Raw genomic sequence first — 19,608 nt, forward strand, 5'->3', positions numbered from 1 at the left:
CAGGCTCGCTAGGTTCTTAGCAAGGTGTTCCCTGTGAACCACTGGAGGCCTCATCTAGCCATCCAGCCATGCTCCCTCCCTCCCTCCTTTCCTTCCTCCATCAACCATCCATCCATCCATCCATCCTCCCATCCATCCATCCTCCCATCCATCCTTCCATCCATCCATCCACCATCCTCCCATCCATCCATCCATCCTCCCATCCATCCATCCTCCCATCCATCCATCCATCCACCCATCCATCCTCCCATCCATCCATCCATCCATCCTTCCATCCATCCATCCTCCCATCCATCATCCGTCCATCCTCCCATCCATCCATCCATCCTCCCATCCATCCATCCTCCCATCCATCCATCCATCCTCCCATCCATCCTCCCATCCGTCCGTCTGTCCTTCCTTCCTTCCACCTCCCCGCATCCATCCACCCACACACGCACCCTCCACTCCTCTCTCCCTCCATCACTTCAGCAACGACAGCAGAGGGAGTTCCGGAGCCTGTAAGAGGCGTAGAATCCCGGTGAGCATCTCCCCTCGTTGTGTCAGGACTCCAGGCGCGCAGAACCAGGTGAAGCTCGGAGGCTGGCTTCTGGTTCGCAGACGCATTCTCGTTGTCGTTCCCTGTGCGGCCTTATATCATGACCTTACTGAACCCCTAACCCAACATCTCTAGCACTGCTACTTTGTCCACTACCCGGACACGCACATTCAGGCACGAACGGTGCAAGCAATATTCTCCATGTCACGCAGCCACAGCGGGCAAGCTGGGAGCTGACCCTCTTCTCAGCCAGGCGGCTCTGACCGCTCACGCAGGCCATGTACTCTGGCCCCCAGATAGGTGACCAGAAGTAGGTCGCTCAGCCCAGGATGTGGGGTCTTGTCCCCCTCCCCCACCCCAAGGAAAGGTCTTCATGGGCATCAGGGGCAGACTAGCGGGATGGGGAGGAGACGTCCGGTCCGTTCCTGCTCCCTCTGGCGCAGAGATCTGAGGGAGGACAGTGACAAGGCCCCCCAGGCAGCCACGTGCTCAGGACAGAGCTCTGCCTCACCTCCAGGGAGACCTTGGGGCTTAACTTCCCAAAGATGAGCTGAAGACGAAACCGACTTCATCAGCGGGCTGGGCGCCCTAGAAATGGCTCTGGACAGCATCAAATTTCCGCTCCTGATTGTGGTTCTACAGGGAGGTGGTTTAATTAAACGACATCTCTTAAAAGCATCTGAAGGCAGCAGCAGTGTTGACTCAGACTGTCCGGGCCCCTGTGAGGAAGGGCAGCTCCTCCTGAGACCCAGGAAGGAGCCCGGAAAAGGCTGCCTCGAAACCTCCCTCCACAGGACCTCAGTGCTGGGGGGGAGAGTCCCCCGTGCTGGCGGGTGCTGACCTCGGGACGCCCGTGGGGCCTGCGTGGGAGTCCCCGGTGCTGGGGGTGCAGCTCCAGGCCACCCACAGGCACGGCACCTTGGCCAGAGAGGGGCTCTGCGGTGGGAGGTGCGCGGAGGAAACGAAGTCCGAGTTTTCCAGGCGGTAGAGCAGGAAAGAGACGGGGCGGGGGGGGGGCAGTGAGTCTGCCCTGTCTCAGGGACAGCAGCGACCGGAGGGGCCGGGTGATGGTCACGCTGGCGTCCCCCGGCTGACACGGACCGGGGGTCATCAGGCCGCGCGTGTGGAGTCCAGCCCCAGAGAGTGAGCCCTGTGGTTTGTGACCCCCTGTGGCCCCAGGAGGGCACCCAGGAGTCCAGACTCCAACGCGCGGAAACCCCACCAGGCAAGGACCGTGGCTCACGTCCTTCACTGATATCTTCAACCTCTGTTGAGCCCCTGCTGTATGCACCAACTGTTCTAGGTCCAGCAAATGCAGGATGCACCGGCCGGGCACTTCAGCCTAACCCGGCACACGCCCAAGGAGTGACAGGGAGTGGCCGTGTCGGGCGCGGGGCCCACGGGGGCTGGGAGCTCCTGCGCGATCAGAACGCGACTTCCCAGGGAGTACCTGGGGGGCGGGGAGGTTCCGAACGGCTTCTTCCTGTCTCTGGACTCCAGGACTTAACTTTTGTTCCCTTCTTCCCTCTTTCAAAGGTTCTGATTTTCCAGAGAATCAAGCTTTTTAAAGAAAGTGCCTGCTAATGCCTTTGCCGGACCCGTGCTCCGGGTGCCAGAACTTGACGCCCGCGTCCCCCGACTGGCCGGCAGCGCCCAGCCTTCCATCCTCCAGCGTTTCATGCAGAACTTTCGGGCAAGGTTCGTCCTCATGCCACCGATGTCACCAGGCGGCTTTTCACGGAGTGTGGATGTCCTGGCTTGCTTTCTTCACTGTCAAAAAATCCATTTCTAGAAACCAGTTACAACAGCAGTAACAGAACCACCACTGGGGCTCCTCTTGGCCAAGGCCCTCGGAAGCCGGGTGGGGGATGGCCGCCTGCATTCCGGATGCTGTGGGTGAAGACGGACCTGTCCACGGCTCCCTCGACGGCCTCGTTGCCCTTGTTGGCTTCCGCCCCAAGAGCCATCTGCACCCCTCCCGTGGGTACTTGGTGACGGGCATCTGGGGCCCAGGACCAGCACCACACCCTCGTCTAAGGTGGACATCAGGGACTGAATCGCCAGTGTGTCCCTCTGGGGATTGGTGGCACCTCCATGTGCTGGCACCCTGGTGACGTGATGACCATCCACATGGCCAGCAAGGGCTTGTCTTTGCAAACGGGCAGACGTATCCCCAGGCAAAGGAGCTTCTGAGGGAGCCTTTGGGGTCTGTTTTCTAAACCCCAGTGTTTCTGGTAGCCACACGCTCTCCAGTGCTGGTGACCCTGCCTGGGTTGTGTCCCCGGGGAGGCGGGCACAGCTGGCTCATGCAGAGTGGCCTGTGCCAGCCCAGCTCTCTGGTGACCAGGACGTGCCACCCACATGCACGGGAACAGTCCCATCCACAGAAAGGCGGGATGTGAAAGTCCATCCGGTGTGGGAACCGGTCCCCAGAGACCGTCAGAGAAGGCTGGTGGCCGAGCAGGGCTCGTGGGAGGTCCCGTCCCCGGACATGGCCCTGCCAACCTGGGAGGGCCTTGGGCCTCTGCCCCTGCGGGCGTGGACGTCGGGCAGGGCTGGGTGGAGTGAGCCGCCGTAACCAGGATGGTGACAGCTTTGTCTAGGAAACCTGGGAAAACACAGAATGTTCCCAGCGGCCCACTTGTTCGTGGAGAGCTAGAGGCGGCCACCAGCACAAGAACACAAGACACAATCTGGAACGTTCCTCTAGTGGGTGCCGGACAACAGAGGACAGTAACGAACTAGAGCTACACGTCCTGACATGGACAGATTCCCAAAACAACGCCAAGTGACGGAAAGGGGATTCCCCCTTAAAATCCCAAACCAGGCAAAATGAACCATGTTGCGGGGAAGACACACTTTGCTCAGAGGGCTGAGGGGAGGACGTCGGAGCCCCGGGCTCGCAGGTCAGGGACGGTTCCTGCTGCAAACACGGGGCGGTCACACCAACCCGAACCCTGTGCTGAGTCCAAACAGGCCGCTCTTCCTCTGAGAATGAAAGCACTTCCAGAAATCTGACTGCGGGGGAGGGCTTGGAACAACACGGAGTAGGAGAAACCCTCTTTTACAAAGTTATAAAACGCCAGAACCTGAAGGCAACTTCAGAAGGGCTGGTTTTATTTACTAGGACGCAACCGAACACGACACGGAGGTAGAAGGTTCTGGGGCCCGGGTGCAGGCACCAGGTGGACGCCGACAAGGAGACAGGTGCACTGAGGAGAGGCTGCTGGGCGGCCCCTGTGCGCCCTGACGGCCGCGGCAGGAGGGGTAAGAGGACCTGCCCCTCTCGAGAACCGGACTGGAGACCGCCGGACACGACACCAGACGCTCCCCCAGAATTCGGGACGGAGGACAAAGGGACAAGGGGTGAGAAGCGACAGGAAGAGAGAACAGGGAAACCCAGGACGACGAGGAAGAGCACAACAAAGCCACTTTAGACGAACGGACACTCTGGCGGGAGGACGGTTCCTCACCCAGAATCCCCAGGAGACAGGCCATCCGAAGGAACCCTGAGATAAAACAACACGATAAAGAAAAAAATCCTGAAAGCATCTGGGGGGAAAGGGCGGGACAGTGGGCGGGGCTCGGCGTGCCTCGGGGGACGGTGTCAGTGCCCCCCACCCGGTTGCGACGGGGCCAGCGGGCCAGCGGCGACTAAAGCCAGGAGGACCCGGTGTCGCGTGGCGAAGCCGGCTTTCTGGTCCGCGAGGGCTCCGACAGCCCAACTTACCTTCTCAGGCCGCGCAACACACCAGAACTCAAATCACAAGAATCATGAAACTGTGGTTAAAAAAGACAAGAGGGTCTCCGTTTGGAGCCATATAGGGGCAAATTTGGGGGCGCGGGGCAGCAGCTCTGCCCACGGAGAAGGGGTCCTCGCACAAGTTCGTGTGGAGACTTTTCTCTGCAAACGACCACCGAGAACGCGCCGTCATCTGCTCTTCGCTGCAAACGCTCCCAAACCTACTTGGGAAGACGGCGGGGCCGTGGCTGTGTGCCTGCCGCCTCGGGGGGGTGGGGGTGCGGGTGTCTCTCTGTGCGCGTCTGACGTCCCCACAGCTCGCCCTTCGTCAGGGGACACTGCGGACGCGTGCGGAAGGCTCAGCGTCAGCTCGGATGCACGGGGACAGCGCCGCATCCGGACCCCCGTCTCTCCCCACTGTGTGGGTCCGTCTGGTGCAAGTCCCGGGCGTCTCCTGCAGGACGTTCCTGACAACTACGGACTCTCAAGAAAGCGCGTCCTCTCATACAAGCGACGGTCGTATCGCCAACCCACGCCCGCCGTCAGGCCGCGCGCCTGCCCCTTGCGGTTGGCTCGAACCGCGACCCAAACAAGCCCCGTGCGGGAGCGGCCGGCGCGCTCCTCGGCTCGTTAACCATTAGGTTCTCTCCATTTCTTCCTTTTTCCCCCTTAGAAATTATGTTTTGAAGAAACCAGCTTGTCTGTCTCAAGAAATTTCCGAGTCTGGATTTGGGCGCTGGGTTTGGTGGAAACACGGAGGCACCGAGTGCGTGTCTCCCGGCAGGGGAGGCCGGTCTGCGGAGCTGCACACTCGCCGTCCTGGAAAAGGCACCGCCACGGGCACAGAGGGGCCTCGGAGGTCGCCGGGGGACGGCACAGGAGGGAGAGAGGGAGCGCGCAGAGCACCTGCAGGGCAGCAAAACCGCCGTTCGGTGCCACGATGGTGGGTTCACGACGTCATCCATTTGTCTGGACTCACAGAACGCCCACGTTACCCTAACGCAAACCACGACTTTGGTTGACAAGGCCGCGTCCGTGTGGGCTCATCGACCCGGACGCACGACCCTGCCGGGGGATACGGATAATGGGGAGGCCGTGCATGTTTCGGGGGGCCAGAAGACTATGGGAAATCTCCATACCTTCCCCTCAATTCTGCTCTAAAAAAGTAGTCTATTAAAATAATATGCATGAATGGACTGAAACAGTACATTGAAATGTTAACGCGGTTAAATTGGGCGCCAGGATTCTAGCAACTTTTCTTCCTCTTTGATGTGCATATGTTAAAAGGTCGCAATGAGATTAATTTTAAAAAGCAAGAGAAACGATTTCAGCCAAGTACAGAAAAGGCTGTTGTGTGACCGTGAGACCCGGGGGTGCGTCTTGTTTCCTCTTCTGTACTGGAGAGGGTTTCCACCTGCGAGGCACTTTCAAAACACAAAGCTTTGCTTAAAAACCAGGCCGCAGCCTTGCGCGGAAGCACACCCGTATGCAAACACAGGCCCCACGCAGCAGGCAGGCGCCGGGCTTCACGGACACGTCGCCACGCCGTGAAGCTTCCCGTGTACAGCGAGTCCCGGTGCGTCCGGAGTGGCGAACCCTCCAGGCCAGAGCCCCGGCGGGTGCCGAGCGGGGAGCAGGGAGCAGGGGCCCCTGCCGGACGTGGCCTGCAGACCGGGTAAGGGCAGGGTTGTTTGGAAACATGAAAAACTCAGGACAGGAGATCCACTCATAGTCACACAAAATTCCAACATTCTATTTCCCACGGAAGAAAAATTTCATTGAATTTCCAGGTTGATTTTTCAATGTTTGTAAATAAACGGCCTAAAACTTGTTACCTACTTGGAAAGGCGTCTTGCGGACCGAGAGAGCTCTCTTCAAATTCCCCATCCCACATCTCCTTACGGCCCTTTTCCGGACACGGAGCTTCTCAGCAGGGAAGTGGCTGGGTCTCCTGTTAGGGCTGTGGAAGGCGACGCACAGACGACTCTGTGTCCCCTGGGCAGACGGCAGTCGGCGGTCCCACCCACAGCCCCATCCCCCTCCCCCACCCACTGCCCCTCTGCTGGGGGGGGGGCCCTGAGCCCCACAGCTCCCCCACCCAGGCTCCCGGGGGCAAGAGGGCTGGAGTCTGTTTAAAAGGCAGTTTCGTTCATTCAGGGCACAGACACGTCATGAAACCGAAGGCTAGATGGTCGGGGCAGGCCATCGAGGGCACCCCGAGCCGCGTTCCTGCCCAGCTGTCCCACAGGGCACGTCCCCACATGGACGCTTGCTCCCGGCCAAGTCAATTCCCGGCGTCCAGAGGAAACCACCACCTGGCAGACAGTCGAGCACCTCGAAGCTGCAGCAGCCCCAGGGGCATCTCGGCCCCGGCACGCTGGGCCTGGCAGCTGAACTCATGACACGGGCGTCCTTTGTGGCGACGACGGGACGACCCGGGTGTTCTCCTGCTCGGTTGCGCTCACGGCTGGGCCTCGCCTTCCCTCCCCGACCAGCTTCTCGTGGTCCCAAGGCCATTGGTCTTTCCTTCCCGGTAACACCAGGTCCGGGTCTTTCCCTCAAATTTGGCCATGGTCATCTTCCCGTTGCTTACTGGGGTGCTTGGGATACCGGGGTATCTCAGCACCGAGGAGTGGTCTTGTCTCCCTCCAGGGTCTGCAGGAAGGGGCCCAACCAGCTGAGACGGACACCACTTCTGTCTCCACCCTCCTGGGTGTGCAGGGCCCCCACCTGCCACACGGGGGCCCACAAGGTTGCCCACCTGTGCCTGCCGGCAGCGGCCCAGACCCAGGCCCAGGGCCTCCGCGCACGCCCTTTTTACCCACAGCGACCGATCAGCACCCGAGGCCTTTCAGAAACCGTGGCCTGAGGCTGTCTGGCGTTGAGGGCGGAAATCTCGTTTCTTCCGCTTCACCACCGCTGCCCTGCCTCCGTGTCTGCGCTCACAGTGCGTGTTACAGAGGCTCCTCCCCTCCCAAGCCAGCCCCTGCACACTTCCCTTATTGCCGTTGTGGAGACAGGAAAGCAATAGCTACGCTCGCCTCCTGGGGAAGAACAAGGCCATGGCGGTGCCTTGATTGCTGGACGTGTGCGGCCTGCCCACCCGTCCTGTGCGCAGGGCAACACCCCCACGCTCCCCCTGCCTGTCTCCAGACATACAGACGGGATCTGAGCATCACGCCCCACTGTGCGAAGACCTACTGAGTGCAAGAGGCAGAGGAATAGCCCAAACTCCTGGAGGGGGATTCAGGTTAATGACGCCTGAGTGGCCAGCGAACGCCTAGAACCAGCTGTCCCTGAAGCTCCATCCATTGCTTCTCCGACAAGTGAGTATCATAGCAAGGTTACCCCAGCAGAGCGGTGATTCTGTTACCTGCACTCAAAGGCAGTGTGCACAGCACACAGCCTTAACCCAGCCTGTTACCTCGGACTCTGCAAGCGGTCCAGAAAATGGGGAGGAGAGGCTCGCGCAGCTGATCTACGCCGGAGAAGGTGCGCCCCACCAGCAGCGTCTTTGAGCAACACCTCAAACTGTTCTCGAGGTTCATGAACACATGCTGGGTCACCTGCAGCCCGGAGTCCGCTGCCACCGATAGGAGGTGCTGTAAGGGCCATCTCAGAGGAGGCGGTGAGACCACCCCCACGGGCAGCGTGACCACGGCTCACACCCAGAGATCTCTGGGCGCTGTACCAGCTCCTCCTGGAGCTGCATGAACGCAAGGGCCCGTGGGTCAGACCCGGACCCAGCGCCAGGGACCAGGGACCATCAGGCTGTCTGTGATGAACCGTTCTCCAGCTTCTCGGACAGGCTCGGAGCTGCCTGGTGTCCTGGGGTCTCTCTCATCCAGTGCTTGTCACCTGAGAGCAACCAACGACGGAGACCCTCCGCGTTCTCAACGCTTCGCTACAGGTACCGCGAAGTCGGTCCCACGGGACGGCCTGCAGGCGTGAGGCAGGTCTGTTCTCCCAGTGACGGCCCGCAGCGGCCGGACGCACAGTGCTCTCGGCCCCACAGGCCGCGGGGAAGGCGGGGCGCCAGCCGCTCCCGCCGCAGCGCACCAGAACGAGCTTACAAAAAGGAGGTTTATTCAATGAAAGAGAAATCTGCTTGGTGGGTCAACGCGAGATCGATATACAAAACTTTACATCTGAGTCCCGGGGGAGGACCCCGCGCCCCCCTGCGCCCGCCCGCTGCCCGGCCCCCACTGGGTGCTCTGGCTGCCGCCCGTGTCCCGCCTGCCCGATCCGCACCAGGCTGCGCAGGGGGCGGCGACATCTTTGGCACACCGCCTCCCAGGACACCGTCCCTTAGAAAAGTAGACTTTCCATAGTAAAACCTCTAAAAACACCTATTTCTGCAAAATTATGTGTTTCTGTATGTGGAGCTCTGCAAATATACACGTCTTTCTGGAGAAAAGAGAACATCCAAGGGCCCGCGCTGCCTGGAGCCCTCCGGGGACGGAGTGCCCGCCCTGCGCCCCACAGGTCACATGAGGTCGTTGAGCTCTGCCTCAAGCGCCGCAGCCATCTCGTCCGCCTCCGAGCTGCTGCCCTCCTCGTCCTCCCCACTGGACTCCCCGCTGGATGCGCTGCCGGCGTCCTCCTCGGGCAGCTTACGCTTGTGGCCCCTGCAAGACAGATGCAGACCATGAAAGGCTCGCAGCAGGGGTAGGCATGCATGGGCACCGCAGTGCGCACGCCCCCGGCACCAGTGTCCACGCCCCAGCACGCACACACGCATCCACCCTGCAGGAACGCCCTGGCACACACACCCCCAGCACCAACGTCCGCGCCCGGCACACAAACACGCGCGTGCACCCCTCAGGAACGCCCCGGCACGAACCCCCGGCACCACTGTCCATGCCCCGGCACACACAGATGCATGTACCCCACAAGAACACCCCGGCACGCACACCCCCACATGCTTGCACACACGCCGCACGGCGCCGTCCTCCGGGGAAGGTCACTGCAAAGTGCTGTCCTAGTTTCACGGCGAGAGCTGGCTGGAGCTGACGGCCAAAGCCAGCTGACCCCGGAGCGAGGCACTCGCTCTGCTCCCCGTGCCGCCGGGCCCCGCAGAGGCGGCCCCACAGCGAGAGTCCGGCGCACACGAGGGAGTCCCAAGCAGGTGACAGGACAAGGCCGGGACACCGTGAGTGCGGCAGGCGTGGCTGAGGCCCGATGCCCAGCCCTCCGCCTGTGGAGCCGTGACCTGTCTTCTCGGCAGCTCCAAGGACCACCAGACGTGAACCAGATCGCAAAGCACCAGTAGAGAGGCCTCCGGTCTGTCCGAGGAACCGGCCCGCCGCCCGCACACCTGGAAGCCCAGGCGCGCCCCACGTGACCACACAGGCCAGCGCACGCTCTACTGCCCCCAGACTCCCCGCCCCCGAGTCCGCATCCACACAAGCTACCCTGATCACAAACTGAAGGGCACGCACGGAAGGTCTGTTTGGCAAAGTCACAAACACGAGGTCAGGGAGACTCTCTACAGCACTAGGACACATGTGACCTGAGACCGAGAACACAGAAGAAACTTTTCCAAACCACCCGTGAGAAACACTCCCAAATCTGAAAACAGCAACTGTCAGAGCTCAAAAAGGACAGAAACCCTGAGAAGGACTCGGGAAGCAGAACTACAGCGTCCGTGCGAGGGCGCAGGCTGGCGACGGGGAGCGCGGGGGCTTAGCATCTGGGGCCGAGGCATGCGGTGGGAGCCCGGCGGCCGTCCGTAGGACTTGAAGCCCCCGTCGGGCCCAGACCAGGCCCAGGCGCAGCCTGACGGACACGCGGTCAGGTAACTCAGCAACGGCTTACTTCTGGGTTTGCAAGATATCCCGAGACAAGGTCTGTTACAAGGATTTTACTTTGGAGAGCGCACGTGCGTGTGCCAGCCAGGGGGAGGGAGAGGCACAGGCGACTCCTCGTGCGGCCTGAATCGGGGCTCGACCCCACGGCCTTAAGATCACAACCTGAGCTGGAATCAGGAGTCAGTCGCCCAAGCGCCCAAACAAGCTGTTTCTGTGCCCACCTGGAGGACTGTCCGCCTGCTGAGCGGAGGAGAGGCCGCATCCACACCACCAGCTGACCCGCTTCACGTGCCAGTGGCAAGGGGCCGTCGAGTTACTACAAGGGAGCGTTTTTATTGTTCACACGACTGACGACCCCAATGAAACCAGTGTCCCACGGGGCACTGCCCAGGAAAGCGTGCGTGGGCCCCAGGTGCCCAGACCTGTAGTGCAGGAACACGTCCTGGCTGCTGGCGTGCGGTGGAGGTTTACCAAAAATGCCAGTGATTTTGAGAAAACCTGGGAAAACACTGGCCGGACCCCATCCTCCGGACACCCCGTCCTCCCGGCCCCCAGCCCGGCCTCAGCCCGCAGCCGGAGAGCACGCTGGGGGAACGTGGAGGCTCGTTTCGCGTCGCCCCACGACCCACCGTCAGGTTGTGCTCCCGGTCCCGGGCTCCCACCCGCCCCCGGGAGTCGTGGCTGGACTGGGAGCACACCTCACGCCGCGTGGACACACACCGTCACACCGTCCGGGCGGTCCTCTGGTTTGCGCAGAGCCGGCCTCAGGAAGTGACAAACGTGACCCGCTTCCCTCGCTGCCTCCTACAGACGTCGTTCCTCGCGGAGGGCCCGTCCCCACCCATTACCTTTCATCCCTGTGAGAGCTTGAGGCAAAAAAGCAAAGACAGAGAGTTCCCGCTGCTGGGGACAAAGGCCCTGAGTCCGGAAAAAAGCTGGACCCGCTGCTGGGAGGAGGTGGAACCCACGGAAATAGCTCAGACGACCCCCCCAGGCAGAGGCGTGCCGGCGGGAGCGGGATAGCAGAGGTAGAGCTCGGGGAGGAGCAGGGACCCCTCCGGGCAGGACCAGGGCAGGGGAGAAGCTGCAGGCGCTTGGAAAGCTCTTTCAAAACAGCCGCCTTACAAGGACGGTAACTTAGAAAAAAATCTTTTGTGAAAACCTTTCTTTTTTTAAAGAAAGATTTTATTCATTTATTTGAGAGCAAGAGTACACAAGTAGGGGAAAGGGGAAAGGAAGAGGGGGATGCAGACTCTCCGCAGTGCAGGGAGCCCGAGGCAGGGCTGGAACCCAGGACCCTGGGACTGTGACCTGAGCCAAAAGCAGCCGCCTCACCGGCTGAGCCCCAGGCGCCCAAGTGAACCTTCCGCCAGCTCTAGAACGTCTGGGGCAGCGGCACCCGGTCGTGCTTGGCTAAGTAACATAGAGCAGGACTGAATTTTACTAATTAAGAACGATCTTGGGACACCTGAGTGGCTCCGTTGCGCATCTGACTCCTGATTTTGGTGCAGGTCGTGATCTCAGGGTCATGGAATCGAGCCCCAAGTGGGGCTCCGTGCTCAGCAGGGGGTCTGCTAGAGGCTCTCCCTCCCCCCAAAAACTCATCTCAAGAATTGGAAACATGCCTGCAGGTGACAGTCAATAAGGCCCCTCACAACGCACGGCGCTCATGACACGCTCACAGACTGACCCTGCAGAAAACGGAGAGCCTGGAAAACCCTGACTGTGTGGAATCCAGCGGGAGCACAACGGCAGCATCGGCACACGCACGTTTCCTCCTCAACGTTCCCGCCTCCGAACGCACTGCTGGTGGCCGCCCTCTGGGGCCTCGAGCTCGCTGTCCCTGGCGCATACAACGGGTCCCGGGACTGCGACACCCACGCACACGTGGGTGACGACCAGGACTCAGTGTCCACAAAGCATGTGTTTTCAACTTGCCGGTTCAAGAAGCTTGGTTTTTTAGCAGAAAGAAAGGAGCCACCATGCCGCCCTCAGCGAGGCCACTGCCCGGGCGAACACACCTGTTCCGTGTATGCGTGTGCGCGTGCGTGCAAGGGAGGACCAGGTTGGCCTCCCGCAGGAGCAGCACGTACGAAGCCGACCGGGACCGCTCCCTTTTCAGACGCGTGCGCGGCACAGAGCAAGCGTGGGTACGCTGGGCGTCTCCTCATCCGTGAGCGCGGGCTGCAGGGAGTGAGCGGGAACCCGGGCCATCTGGTCGCCTGACATGTGGGGTTAGAGGCACTCAGCCTACAGGACGGCCGTCAACCCCCCGCTGTGTGGTCGGCCCGTGTGGGGTGTCACGGCGGCTGTGGAGGGCAGCTGGGCCCAGAGCGTGCAGACAGCCAGGGCTCCAGGCTGGAGGCCGGGTCCCCCGTCCCTGTCCGCAGGACCCCTCAGCCGTGCGCGGAAGCTGGGCCACACTCATGCTCGAGCTGAAGAGCACACTCTGCTGCGAGGCCAAGCTTGTCCCGCACATGGTACAGGGGTCTCCGGGGAAGGGGACCCGTGGAGGAGTGGAGGGCATGTCCCCAGCCATGTCCATGGAGAACCCGTCACGGGGCCTGCATGTCCCCAGCCATGTCCATGGAGAACCTGTCACGGGGTACTCCAGTGCGAAGCTCAGTGCCAAGGTGACGCTGACCAAGGTGACAACCACCAGCCCGTGCGACCAGTTTACGAAAGGTCCGAGACGACACCCACAGCTCTCACGGAGCTGTGTCTCTCGGAGACACAGGCAGGCGCCAGAGCAGCACATGTGGGACCCGACCTGGCAGTTTCCTACACTCCTGCGCTGAGCGCACCAGCTGCCCCGACGTGAGCTCAGGGACGTGGCAGCCTGTGTGGCCGGGTGTGCCGGGCGCCTCCTTGGGTCACGATGTGGAGAGCGAGGACGCTCACGGCCCGACGGCCCGGCCCGATGGTCTCCGAGAGGCTCTGCCGCTTTCTCAAGACAGACGCCAGTTTGCGTCCCAGGAAGCCCGGAGGGGAGTTTTCACCAGTAGGAACCAGGGAACCGCCGCATCCCCAAGACGGCCTGTGGGAAAGTCCCAGCGGGCTGCAGGGTCGGCAGGGGCAGCGAGCGGCCCGGTCTGCGGTCGGCGTGCAGGCGTGCGGCGAGCGTGTTTGCAGAAGGAAAGTTCTCCGGACCACGTCTGTGGCGACTGTTTTTGGAAAGCCTGCCGACCGCCAAGACGCCACCTGAGCGCCCTCGCAGAAGGACCAGGAAGGACACCAGCGCCGCTCCCTCGTTCCACAGCCTGGTCTCCTGAGCATCCGGCCCGGCACGAGTGTGCGCTCACAGACGCTCACCCCCGGCCCGCGACCACTGCCCTCGTGCCGCAGCCTCACCATCTGGGACCGAGAGGGCGGGGTCCTCTCACGTGGCTCCTTCTCCCGACGGCGTGGGCTGCCGTGAGGGCGCTGGCGTGCCCCGCTGGTGTGTGCGCGCGCGCGGGGGTGACGGAGCGGCCGCCGGTCTGCCTCCCACCTCTCGGCCTTTGCCAGGATGGATGGCGGCGGCCAGCCTCTGAGCGCTGCCCGCTGCTCACCCCGAAGCAGCACACACGCGGGCCCGACAGTCGGTCTGCTCTCGGACCACCCGACCTGCTCACGCTGCAGGCTCGAGGGTGGTGCGGCTCTGACCCCGCTCGTCTCCCCTGCCCGCCGGGACGCCATGGGATGGGCACGGGCTCCTGGCCTTCCCTCCCAACAGGGGCTGCGGGCGCCTCGCACGGACGCCACTGCACATGGTCAGGATGGATGGTGGCCAGCCCGAGTCTCCCCCGGTCAGACACGGGGATGGACTCTTCCCTCTGCTCGGGGCCCGTCACTCGCGCGGTACCTACGTGTGCCACGCGTCCTCACAAGCCACACACCGCACGTGATTTCACATCTTACGTGTGAGCCGGCGGAAGGAAAGACACAGCGCGACACGTGGACCTTCTCGTTCACCATTTCTTCCGAGATACGTCGTTCCTCCTGCCTCCGCCAGCCCACGGCCGGCTCCCCGCACTGCTCGCCCTGCAGACAGCGCCGCACACATCGTCTGACACGCCTGCTTCTGCTGCCGGTTCAACGAAGAGAGAAGAGGCGCGAGAGCTCCCGGTGCCGACGACTCCACGGCGCCCTGTGGTTGCGCGTTCCCCGTCTCCGCGTGGCTCCCCGGCTCGCGGCCAAGCGCGTCCTTCAGGATGTCCTGTGAGGCAAGCTGGCTCCCGGCGAATGCTCTCTGCCGCGGGCCGGGGACGTCCTCCTCCCGCCTTCGTTTCTGATGGGGTCTGCCCGCTGCCGGTCTTCTCTCCCACACCCGTGAGGGCCCGGTCTCTGCAGCAGCTGCCACGCGTGCCCGGTCCCTGGCCGTCAGCCCGGCTACCACGGCGCGTGCAGGCGGGGGTGTCTGCGCCAACTCCCCCCCCCCCCCCCGGAGCTGGAGGAGCTTTCGGGGTGTGTGTGAGAACGCCATCCCTCCGCCCTGGGAGCTCTTCTGCCCCTGCCCCGCTGCGGCCCCCTGGCAACCGCAGCCCCATGCGTCTAAGCGCACAGGCCAGGCCGCTGCGCTCTTCTGAGAACGCTCCCTTCCCTGCTGCGCCACTGGCTCCGACTTGCTTTCACTCCACGCGGCTCCCGGGGCCGCACTCCGGGCAGCTTCTCTGGGAGTGGAAGCCGGCGGTGCGGTTCCCACGCTGTGGAGGCCGGGTCTGGCCTCTCGCTGGCCGTGGTGGCCGCTGCGCGCCAAGGGAGCGGCTGGGCTGTTTGGGCGTGAAGACCCTGTCGAGCAGCTCGGCCACGCGACTTGGCGAGAGGGGCTGCCAACCAGACACCCCAATGTCCCTCACTTCCGCATCCAGTCCCCGTGAGCGAGAATAAAATACAACCGGACACGCACATCGGCCAACTTCTCGTTACAGGAAGAAATGAGGTCCGCAAACCCAAGTCCCCCGCGATGGCGGACGGGGAGCTGCCGCCGTCTGACTCTGCTGCGGTCGGGGGCCGGAGCCGTGGGGCACCCCCAGAAACTCCGAGCTCCCACCACGGCCACACGCACAAAACTCAGGAGAAGCAGAGGGAGGCAGGCGGGAAGGAGCACCGTGAGCGTCTCCAGGCTTGGGGACGACGGACGCCGGCTCGGACGTCCCACCCAGCAAGCAGAGCCTGAGCACAGTCCGGGGGTGCCCTGCTCTCCTGGCCTCGGGACAGGTGTGGACGCCAGGCGCCTGCTGGGGGCTCAGCCCCATATCCGGTCCTACTTACGTCGGGCTGCCCCCCACCCCGTCACGTTGGAGGATGTCAAGCTTCTTATCGCCTTCCTGGCACCTTGGGTTTCGATGTTCTCCACAGCACAGAAGAAACTGCCTCTCCCTGAGCAGGCGGACTCTGGAGACGCAGGAGACGCAGCCCCGGGCCCGCATCCACACTGCTCCACCCGCCCGCAGGGCAGGAGGCCAGCCCCCGATCCACGTCAAAGCAAAGCTCTTTCTGACCAGCCTGGAGCCTGTCGTCAGTGGGCACGGCCCCACGAGAACACAGAAACGAAGAGCACGTGTGCTCTGGGGCTTGGTGGTGCACCCGGAGGCCCAAGAGAAGAGGACACCCCTGGCGGGTTCCACACAAGCCTTTCTGAATCTCAGTGAAAAATACCTCGATTTCTCCTCCACTCGACAGGGAAAGGCGGCGGCGGCGTCCTGTGTCAGGGGCACCAGCCAGCACCCGCACCCCTGGCTCCGCAGACCCCCGGGGGTGCCCCTGCACGTGGACGCACACACAGCCAGCACGACGACCGGGCAAGGCTCATCAGCACCTTACGTGGCATTTTAAACAACTAGTTCCTAAAACAACCCGACAGGGCTTCACGCCTGCTCCAGGAAGCTCCGCTGCGTGACGGGCAGGACAGCAAGTGTGCCGTGAGAGGCGGCTGACGTCCTCCTGCTCCGCAACCCGGCTCCACGTCCACGGCCCTTCTCGGAGGGACATTCCCAGACACGGGGCCATAAATCTCTGCGCCTTCTCCCCGTCTGCTGTTGGGACGTCTGGCCCAGTCCTGCTTTGGAACTGGACTGCTCATGTAAACAACTCTTTTGGGCTGTTTATTTACCCACAGAATGTCTTGGGGTCAGACCCGATGGGTGTGTGCGGACTCAGCGGGGAAAGAGAAGAGCCCCCCGCACAGAGGGAGATCCCAGTCATGGGGCGAGCACACACGTCTGTGTTCTGTGTCGGCCCCATGCACTGGCTGACGGACGGCGACCCGAGACGGCACCACCGACGCCCCCATTTCAGAAGAGGAAACTGAGGCACGGAAGCTCTGAAGGCAGGCCCGCCGTCGTGTGGCTGGGAGGAGGCTCTCGGGACGCACGTCTGCCGACTTCCCATCGTGGGGGTCGACCGCGGCTGGGACGGTCCCGCTGAACCCCCGCGGGGCACGAGCAGCCAGGGCTCTGACGGGGGGTGTGCAAACCACCCAGCGCATGGGGCAGGGGGCGCAGTCCTCCCCACGGCAGACGGCGGGTGCCACCGCCGACACTGTGCCGGACAGAGCTGGAGCAACGCCGCCTGCAGCCGAGGGACACGGTGTCCCCGCTCCACTGTCAAGCTGGCGGGGGCAAAGCCAAGAAGGCCTGTCCGGCTGTGCAGTGTGTCTGCCTCCACACGTACCGGCCCAGGAAGCTTCCGGAAGACGCAATGACTCCACCAACGCAAGAGAGCAAAGCACCAAAGTGTTGGTGCCGGGAAGTGGTGACTGTAGTCTGGAGGCGGCGAGGCCAGTCCCAGCATGCAGCGGGGCCCAGAGGCAGCTCGGGCACGCGGGGACAGCGGCTCTGGCTTTGGTGGGATTGAGCGGAGCCATGAGGGTGGGAAGACTTAGAAAGAGGCAAAAAGGAAGGAAACTGAGCAAAGAGCAAATGAGGTGATCAGATCCAAGTCAGACAAAAAGAGGCTTCGGAGAAGGAGAACCACCAGGCTGCCCTCGGTCCAGGAGAGGACGGGGTCAGTGTCAGTGCTGGCGGGGAGGTGGCTGTGGCCCGAGCACGCCGCCCACGGACGGGGCGCCAACGCACGCCAACAACAGGGCAGGGCACCCCAGAACGTGGGCGCTGTGCCCCAACGTGCCAGCCACGGCGCCACCTTGCCCTCTGCACCAGGCTGGCGACCGCTGGCCCTGCGGGGTGTCACCACTAATAGCACCCAGGATGTGCTCTCCCAAGGGGAAGAAACTGGGGTCCACGAGGAATAAACTAAAGTCACAAGACGTGGAGAGAAATTCCTGTCACCGAAAACGGCACCTTCTGGAAACGCCCAGGTCTGAGGACTCTGTTCTGACTCCGCTGCACCCGCAGACGTCTCCAGGCCGGGCCCCTCCCCCCGGCCCCTCACCTGGGCCCCCGGCTGCCTGCGGTGGTCCTCTCCCCGCACGGCGTGGCCTCCAGCGTGGCCTGGGGCTCCCGGGGTGGGGGCCGCTCCTGCCGCTCCTCCTCCGGCCTCCTCTTCTCACTGTCGCTGTCATCACTGCCCTCTCCTAGGATGTCATCCACCTGGCGGAGGGGGACAGTCAGTGCCGGAACACAGCCACCACCCATCCCGTGGCCCACGGCCCCCACCCTGTCCCAACCACACGCACACACTCCTGGTACGTGGGTGGCACGTCTGGTCCCCGGGTCTGCAGCCGCTGGGCCCTCAGCCGTGGGGCAATGGGGGGCGCACAGCAGGTTCAGGAGGCCGAGGGAGAGCCGCCGAGGCCAGGCTGCCCGTCCTGGGCTCCCGGCACCCCACATGTGACCCTGGTGCAGGTCATGCGGGCCCCAGGCGGTCACTTCTTGGCGGCATGATTCTGACAGGGGTTTTCTAGCTGGTGCGTGAATGAGCTTCACGGTGAAAGAGGAGGGTTCCGTTAAAATGCTTGTGACCGATGAGCCGCACAGAACGACTGCTTTCCAGGAGGTGCTCTGGAGTATGGGGGGGCTGCTGCCGGCGGGGTCCCAGCTGTGTCTGGGGGGCTCGCTCTCTCCCGTAAGCCGCAAAACTGAACCATTCGTGGACATGCCAAGCAAGGGTGATGGGGACTAGTAGTCATGGGCCCTGATACCGGCCCTCACTGCTCCGCTACAGCCGGGGGCGGGTCTGTTTCCAGAGGCCGAGCGCCAGGCCCCCAGCGACGCCGGGTCCCCAGGGAGAGCCACCAAGGGGGGGTTCCCCTGGCTCTCCCACCAGCACAGCTCGGCTGGGCTGCCTCCTAACGCCCATTCAGTCAGAAGGAGCTGTTACATCAGATTTGGGGTGAGCCTGTAGACAGAAGGTGGGGTGAGGGTTGGCCTTCCGCCCTGGTCTGACCTTGGTCTCTCGGCCTTTCTCTCAAATTCACTCTGGCCTTCTATTTTTTTTTTTTAAAGATTTTATTTATTTATTGGACAGAGATCACAAGTAGGCAGAGAGGCAGGCAGAGAGAGAGCGGGAAGCAGGCTCCCTGCTAAGCAGAGCGCCCGAGGCGGGGCTTGATCCCAAGACCCTGGGATCACGACCTGAGCCGAAGGCGCAGCTCACCCTGGTCTTCTAACAAAGACACCAGATAACGACAGAGATCAGGTGGAAATGAGAAAATAAGGAACGGGAGGTTACCCACGGCAACGGGACGGAAACGTCCTGCTAACTGCACTGCATTTCGGAGCACCTCTAAGGGCATTTCTGGGACACTGCTGCTTTCTCAAGGAGTGACGCTCTGCTGGCACAACAGAAACCGCGATCCTTCTTTGTTCTAACCTAGTGTGTGACGGAGAAGCCGTCCGACCCCACCGGGTGGGCTGGGGGCCCCACAGTCCCCGGCAGCAGGCCTGCCTTCCGCAGGGGCGTGTGTGCTCGGGACAGCCAAGGCCAAGGCGGATGCTCGCAGAGCGAAGCCCCAGGCTAGAAGCTCTTCTTCAACGGCTCTGGAACGCCCCCAACCGTACGCACGCCTGAGAAGTGCCGCAGCGTTTCAGGATGTTAACAGCAAACGTGTTACTACATCACTACAAACACCAACTTACTACAAAAGGCGCCAAGTGGAGCACAGAGATGACTGCACTAACCCGTGCGCCGTGAGTCCTGGGTACCACGCTTCAGGACGGAAGGCCTCTCTTTCTCCCCAGAAATACACACACAGAAAAAGCAAGCAAGAATGTCAAACACCCTGTAAGCCAACAGGATTACGTCTTTAAGACTGCAAAGCGGATCGTTACGTAACAAGGTCATCTGATGTATAAAACAGTGAGAGAGAGATTTGCTGGCCTCTGTCCCTCTGTCCTGACACAGCTCCTGGTGACACGGCAGACAGACTCTTGGTGGGCTCTGGACGGGGCAGGGAGCAGAAGGCTGGAGCCCTCCGCCCCAGTCCCTCCTCCAGGGAGGGGAGGGGCCCGGAGATGGAGACGGAGGCCGGGCCTGGGGCGCTTCGGCCCACCCCAACTCCACGGGGCAGCAGCTCCCCTGAGCGGGACCCCAGGTGGCTCTCCGTCTGGCCGTTCATCTGTCTGTCACGCTCTTTA

The 19,608-nt window shown here is 62.5% G+C and overlaps 1 protein-coding gene across 5 annotated transcripts in view; it reads right to left on the reverse strand.

Moving 5' to 3' along the window:
- Window positions 1-8,351: 8,351 nt before the first annotated feature.
- Window positions 8,352-19,608, reverse strand: part of CTDP1 (CTD phosphatase subunit 1) — a 54,797-nt gene continuing 43,540 nt past the window's right edge. For 4 of the 5 annotated variants that reach the window (XR_013967815.1, XM_080820913.1, XM_080820917.1 and 1 more), the window contains 2 exons: window positions 17,465-17,622; window positions 8,352-8,908 (listed from right to left, as the gene is read on the reverse strand). Coding sequence is in view for 4 of the 5 variants with exons in the window: in XM_080820913.1 (XP_080677039.1) it covers window positions 8,767-8,908; window positions 17,465-17,622 (300 nt within the window). In the remaining variant the exon portion in view is untranslated. The remainder of the gene's footprint in view (window positions 8,909-17,464; window positions 17,623-19,608) is intronic. The other variant, XM_080820915.1, reaches the window with a different exon arrangement.

The sequence above is a fragment of the Martes martes genome (assembly GCF_963455335.1).
Source record: "Martes martes genome assembly, chromosome: 13".
NCBI lineage: Eukaryota > Metazoa > Chordata > Mammalia > Carnivora > Mustelidae > Martes > Martes martes.